This window comes from Morus notabilis, unplaced genomic scaffold, assembly GCF_000414095.1.
Source record: "Morus notabilis unplaced genomic scaffold, ASM41409v2 Scaffold548, whole genome shotgun sequence".
NCBI lineage: Eukaryota > Viridiplantae > Streptophyta > Magnoliopsida > Rosales > Moraceae > Morus > Morus notabilis.
In genome coordinates this window covers 52,584-60,186 of record NW_010361124.1, presented here as the reverse complement: position 1 = coordinate 60,186, position 7,603 = coordinate 52,584, and the positions used below count along the sequence as shown (strand labels likewise).

Here is a 7,603-nt window from a genome sequence, read left to right as displayed (position 1 = left end):
AGTATCAAAGTTTACTTAAAAGAGCTTTCTTGAAAAGCCACAGTTTGTAGATTTGACTCTGAACTCTTATGTAGAGCCAAGACTCTTAAGAAACACCATTCAAACGCTATCAGAAAGCTGCTTTTAGACTGGGAAAACCAAAAATAGCTTCCAGAAAGAAATCTGAAACAGGATCATTGAAGGCTATGTATTTACTTGAGAAATACGATCAAGCAAATTGCATAGGAATTCAATAAGAAAATCTACGAGTTACAAAATTGCAGGCATATTTTTGAAAAAAGATTAACAAGCCTCACCCTCAGAAAACATCAAAATCCATTGAAATCAAATACATCAATACAACAATAAGTCAAGAGCAGAAGAGCTCTCTAGCAGCTACTCTTGTCAAATGCAAAGCCTTTGATGCTAATAAACATAAGGCAATATTCTCCAGGGAACAAGTCTACGGTATTCAGCCCAAACCTCTCTGTACTTCTCTGCGCAGCGAGCCTCGTCCCTTCTTTCCCTCCATATTAGTAGAATCAGAAGATAGATTGGATAGAAGTATGGAACTGGGGAGCTGCAAGACGAATCAATTCTTAAAATGGAAACTCACCAACTCAAATTTGTATAACTAAATGGAGTATAGGATGAAGGACGAGAAAAAAATACCTTATCCCGCAAGGTAAACTGAAGGATAGTGCAAGCAACAAGTCCCCAAGGTAATTAGAGTGCCTCGCGATCCCCCTTCATGGCGACATTCACAATGTCAAGTAACTTGTTAAGATTTAAGAGTGATACAATTTCCCTATTCCCTTTTTCTTCCTTCTTTAATCTTCTTTCTCCTTTTTCGTTAGTTATTCTGAAACTACCTTCATATTGTTCTCACTAGTACATTCAGTTGCCTCACTTGTTAAAGATTCGACTTTCACCAATGTGGCCGGTGGCCTAAATTAAGTTTCTGTTGATATAAGAGAGTGACAGATAAAGATCATACCAATAACCAGAAGCGAGCAACTTTCCCCCAATGACCTTCGGAGGCCTTCCCCATATTAGTGCTTTTGGGTTCTTTTTGAACACATGTTTTTGCTTGTTAGCTCCTCTAAATACTAAATACCTATCCGATTTGGTGTAAGATAAGAACATAAAATAAAATAAAATATATTTCATAAGAATAATGGCCACAATACTTCAAATGCTAAGAATACTCTCACAGAAGTTACCCTATTATAAAGACGAAACAATTTGCTATAACGGCGGCTGTTGTTAGTTCCACCTTGTTCTTCAAAAGCCACCAACCCTTTAACAGAATTAACAGTGATCAACAGTAATAAGCTAATTAGTTAATATGATTATGGGTGTATCTGATATAGTTAAGTACTCAGAAAGGTTGTAATGAGCTCTATGCCAAGAAAGACGGATAAAAAAAAAAGGAGCAATTTATGGTAGGGGAAAATAAATCAAAGATCAGGTGCATCATTACGTGCCTGGATGCTAAAAGTGAAAGGAATCCACACTAGGTCTCCAAATACCAGCATGAAGCCTAATCTCTCTGCAATTATGTCCCATCTATACAAAACAATAATGAACAAATTGGTTGAGATTATGACCATAGATATGAAAATGAACTTAAAGATTTAAAAATATGGCAAAGGGGGTGCAGGAAAAGACGATCTTATCAAATGCAAGCTTCCATCTTCCTTGAAGATGCAACTGCTGCAATAACATGACAATACACTTACGTGGAAGTCATGTACTCCTCGTTAACAAAGTAGTCCAGGATGTAAAACTGGAACACAAAAGATATGAAAAGAATGTCATAAATCACTTAGAAAAAGTATATGGAAAGAATAACAAATTTGAATTATCAGATCCTGATTACCGCACAGAAAAATTGGTACAGGATCATTGACCGATTCAAAGTGGCATCTTGAATACTTCTTGCAAGAACTGACAGATTAATAAGCAGCCAGCCCATCATTCCTTTTTTATTCCTGCTCTAACAAAGAAAAATCTACAAGGAAACACCATAGATTTATGCTACTTTTAAAGTGATAGGTGGCCTAATTTGAAGATTCAAAATATAAAATAAAAAGGAAAAAACTATAAATATCGGACTACGTACTTGAGGTCAATGCCCAGAAACTGGGGATTCAGCTGTATTCCAAACCACCTAGCAAACAAGATGCAGATTAGCCTTGTCGATATAACCAACTACAAAGTGCTCCACAAGGAAGTGAAGGAAACAATGAAGACACTGCGCCCTTCATTCCTTGGCCATTAATATAAAATTATAATTCAAAACAAAAGAGTTTTAATCATTGCATAAGTGAAAATAGGTTTCATCAATTAGTTCTTTGTCAAGCCACACAAAAGGAGGAGAATTTTAGTACAGATGTCAAAACAAAGGAGTATTAAAGAGCTCGTACTCTTGAATGACTGCATATCATAAGATAGAAAGAAAAATGATATTAGGCTAAGTAGGCCGCTAAAACTCCCCAAACTTTCACCAGGTTTAACATTCATCAGAACAAGTACCAGTCATGTATTAGGTTTCCTGTGACATGAGGCTTTAAGGATGAACCCTGATTCCTTGAATTGCAGCCAGTGGCATAGAGGACCAGCGTGACCTATCATTAAGAAACAAAATAAAGAAGTGTAAACTATAACCATGTATGCCAATATATACAAAAGCTAGCAAATAATAACAGGCAAGCACTTCCATAAGTGGGGGAAAGAAAGTTATATTAAGACGGCTTCTTAGTGGTAAATATGTCACTTGTAACATACTAGGAAACTGAACAAAAACGTAGTTGAAAGCAGATCAAGGCCTCTGTCTGATATAGCCTGCAAAAATTGTCAAAAACAAATGAGAATCCCAAAGATGCAAAATCAAGCGAAGAAATACTTTCTTGTATCCTCTCTTTCTATATGTCTATAATCAGAAGGGGAGCGGGAGCAGAAGAACGGAGAAAGGCCTGCAAAAACTGGCGAAACTACATAGTGAAACACACAAATGCGGTCGTCACGAGGAACGAAATGCATTTCCAGGCATAACATAAACTTTAGGTCAAACCAAGATGTCATACGACTTCTGGATCATCTTAACTAGATGTTGCTATAAATAAGGATCTCCAGCCCATTTGGCTCGACCCTGAACAACAATTTCTGCCCCATTTTCATTCTTGAACAAATTACTCATCTGAAAATATGGTTTCTTCGAAGTTATAGAAATCTGTCTATTCAGCTACATAGAATTTCTCCTGGAGAACTGAATGAACTCAAACAAGGACTAATGATGAATTGCTGATGGAAAATTGAGACACAAACGGTAGGTGACACAACGCCCATCTTAGAAGCAATCCCAAGATGTCAAAAAAAAAACAGAGAATTTATAGCTGCAAAATCAGGCGAGGAAATATATTCTTATGTCCTTTCTTTCTATACGTGTACAATCAGAGGGCAAGCGGAAGAACAAAGAGAACCATGATCAAGCATAACATAAAAGTTTTAGGCCAAACCAAGATGTCATGCACTAAGTTTCAAAAGTCCAAAGAGTGCAGACTAGCCACAGAGCTTTCGGGATCCATGCATCACAGACAGTATCTCCCCATGGCCTTTCGCTATGACTTTTGGGTCAACTTATGTATATTTTGGCATAAATATGGATCTCCCACCCATTTGCCCTGCTTTCAATTTTTCATTGCGCAATTGCAAAAGGAGATCCCCCAAAAAAATTCTAATTGTTATCCCCAAGAACAATTTCTACACCATTTTCCTTTATGAACAAACTGCTCATCTGACATATGGTTTCTACTTCAAAGTTATAGGAACTTGTATATTTAGCTACATACAATTTCTCCTATAGGAAAGAAATCAAAGAATTATCTCAAACAATCCTTCAACAAACGAAAAAAGAATAAACTCAAACAAGGACTAGTGATGTTTATAGAATATTGAGACACATACGGTAGGCGACAGAACTTCCATCTTAGCAGCAATCCCAAGAGCCGCGACCAGCAAAACAAGTGATAGCAAACCTACCAATTAAAAATGAAAATAGAAAAATGTGAATACATAACCATAACCAACGAATATTGGAAGAAATACCAAGAACTTAATAATGTCCAATAATTACCAACATTTCACATAAATTTATCTCGTTCTCCTTGTTATCTATCTTTCTAATCCATATTTGGGATAATATAAGAATTTCAACATTTACTTTCTAGAGTATAAGATATAACTACATAACCAAGTAAACTAGCCATTTGCAGCTCAGATTCAGAAACAAAAACACACAGGTTGCTGTACATCAAATGTAACGCATTGACAAACATGTGATATATATACATACACATATGTAGGAAATATCTTAAGTCTAACAGCCGGATCAGTCCGGCAAATGTAACCTTTTTGTATTATCGTGTAATATCATTCTTTTGTGTGTAATATTTCGTTTGATGAAGTGTAACATTCAAAAAATAGAATCTAACACATGTAACATTGAGTATAGAACTTAAAACAAAACTCAAACTGAATGTTAGATGCACATATGAACAATGTTGCACAATTTTTTTTTTTTTTTTAAAGTTACATTTCCTGCCGGACTGTACAGCTGCCGGACTTAAGACTTTACCTAAATATATATATATATATATATATATATATGTGTGTGTGTATGGATGGATGTATATATAAAAACTGACCATTGCAGCGATAATGAAGACGAGTGCCGTCTCGTAAGACAACGCCGGGGACGACTTTTCCGGGAAGTATGGATCCGAAAATTGGCAAGTAAATGAAGAACGCCGCTAGAATCCCAACCTGAGGAACCAAATGAAAAATCGAAAACGGCAAATTAATGGACAAAGGAAAAAACTGGGGACAGAAGAAATGGTGGGTGATTCGAAGAATACTAGTAACTTACGGATGTCCATGAGGGAATTAGGGCGCTTAGAGGAAGACCCAGATCCATAAATGAATGTCTAGTGTATATCTCCGTCTCACTCCTCTACCTCTCTACTCACTGTGACTCTGTCACTGAACTGATGACTGGTTATGGCCCCTCTCCGAGAAATTTGCTAGCGTAACTATCCAAGTAGGAGTGTTCAAAGAATCCGTCCAATTGCGAAAACTGTCCGATCCAAATTAAACCGAAGTAAATAATTAATTAATTTTAAATTATTAGTTTAGTTAGTTTTTTAGGAGACGTTTGGTTCATAGATTAGAATCATGAGATTAAAATTATTTTTGATTTACGTGTATTTTTTATGAGAAAAAATACTGTAACGAATTACGAATCATGACTCGAATCGGGGTACGAATCTCCCAACCAAACAACTCCTTAATCTAAATTTTTTAGGTAATTTAGGGCTTATTTAATTATATTTTTAAGTTATGATGACTTAAGTGTACATCTTGAGTTGAATTTAAATTATAATTTGAGTTAAAGTTATAATTTAAGTTTGTGTTTAATTGTGTACATTTGAGTTATGATTTGAGATGAGAATCATTCTTAAGTTTGTGTTTAGGTAGGTTAAAATTTGAGTTTGTATTTAGATAGTATTTTAACAAAAATTCAATGATGATGAAAAATTTTAATAGGGTATATAAGTGGAGTTTTATTCGTCTATTCGTTGTGAACGCATTAGAAAAAGAATCATATCAATCAGAATTAAAACGAAAAAGTTATAGCGTTTTTAAAAATAGAAAAAATATTGTTTATTAACTTGAGTTTGAATTTAGGAACTTGAGTTGAAGGAGAAACTTGAATTCAGATTTTAATCCAAAATACAAGTTAAAACTCAAGTTTAAATTCAAATTTTACAAAAAAAAATATGAACTTGAGTAAAGTTGTAACTTGAGTTCAAACTTTTTTGAGTTTGAGTGCAAATGAACAAACCCTTAATTTGTAGTTTGGACTTCTCAGACCGCCCAATAATCTGTGCAAAAATATACATATATACTTTTTTTAATTTTTAAAATATTTTTTATGTTTATTTTACAATTATAAAATACACCCTATCACATTTTTATTTATTTGTATTAAAACTTTAATGATAAACTGTTAGACATTTATTATTTTTGAGTTATATTATAAACTTGAATCTTATTTTTATTTTTATTGATTAATAATTTTATAATTTTTATGAATTTTTTTTTAAAAAATTCATATTAAATTTAAACTGCCCAAACTGCTTATAAGTGATTTGGTTTAATTTAATTTTTGTCAAAAATATCAAACCGCTGCTTATAAGTGATTTGGTTCAATTTAATTTTTATCAAAAATATCAAACCGCTCAAAAGCGCCTAAAAGAAAAAGTTACTTTTAATTTAGTTGGTGATTTCTATTAAAAAAAAAATGCCTAAACCGACCGCGAACACCCTTATATCCAATAAAACAATTTTTTTAATTTTTATAACAGAATTGAAATAGTACCACATCAAAATTAGAAAATTTTAAAGTTAATCAATATTTTTCTAACTATTATTTATGTCACTATATAAAATTTTAATATCATTATTTTAAATTTAATTATCATTTTTTCAAACTCTATTATTTATATCACTATATAAAATTTTAATATTATTATAGAATATGACATGCAGATTATAAAAAATAACATACAAGTTATTAGTGGTATAAAATAAATTTATGGAATGGTCTTTAGTCAGGCACCTATACAAATGCCTGACTGATTCGGCTGTAAATGTAAGCTGCCCGATCATTTGGCAGCAACTAGGAAGCATTGAAGGGCATCTATAATTAAAAAACGTAGTTTGACTACTTAGGCTGGCAACAACAACAACAACAACAACAACAACAAGCCTTAATCCCAACTTAATTGGGGTTGGCTATATAGATTTAACTTTTTTCACACAACTCTGTTCGAAATTAAACTTTTCTGAATGCCTAGATCTAAAATGCCTTTCCTAACAACTTCGGAACACGTAATTCTTAGTCTACCCCTCCCTCTCCTAGTATTAGGTATAAGAATGTCCTCCTAAGCACGAACTGGTGCTTTTAGCAGTCTACGTTGGACATGCTCGTACCACCTCAAACAGTTTTCGCACACCTTATCTTTTATTGGTAACAATAACAAGAATGTAATTATGGGCTGTAATTCAATGGTGAAAATGAGCTAGGTCTGCTAATGGAACTAAGATTGCAAGGTTGACAATGTGTTTCTGAGGTGTTATTAATTTGCTATTCTGGTTCATTCATGTGTATTAATGCCCATTTCTATTCTTGACTGGCCATCAATTTTAGGATACAAGATTAAGATTAATACTGGAAGGGTTAGTTTTAATCGGATCTAACATGAGTGATGCTTATTCAATAACCTTGCTTAGTTGTTGATTAGTGGATGGTATAGGAATATATTATTCACCTTGCATAACTTAAAGAAACCTGAGTTTAAATCTGCATTCTGGAAGCTGGATTCACATAGGAATATGCTGAAAATAGTTTAAGGAACCTTAGTCATAATTAATTCGGAAGAATTTTATGCAATAACGGAGTTTCTGTTAACAGGGGTAGTGAATGCTGCAGCATTCTAGGTAACATTTTAGTCAGACTTGCAATTGAGGGGAAGTTAGCAGACCTAGCTCATTTTCACCA

General features: G+C 33.7%; 1 protein-coding gene across 1 annotated transcript; it reads right to left on the bottom strand.

Annotated features, from left to right (window-relative positions):
• Positions 1-211: 211 nt before the first annotated feature.
• Positions 212-5,093, bottom strand: LOC112091679 (delta(14)-sterol reductase). Its single transcript, XM_024165878.1, is given in 14 exon segments — positions 212-559; positions 652-726; positions 977-1,096; positions 1,203-1,279; positions 1,467-1,548; positions 1,722-1,768; positions 1,862-1,972; positions 1,975-1,993; positions 2,105-2,152; positions 2,518-2,609; positions 2,770-2,826; positions 3,949-4,019; positions 4,689-4,806; positions 4,910-5,093. Coding segments are annotated over 14 exon segments (1,119 nt in total). The 5' UTR covers positions 4,958-5,093; the 3' UTR covers positions 212-405.
• Positions 5,094-7,603: the final 2,510 nt, after the last annotated feature.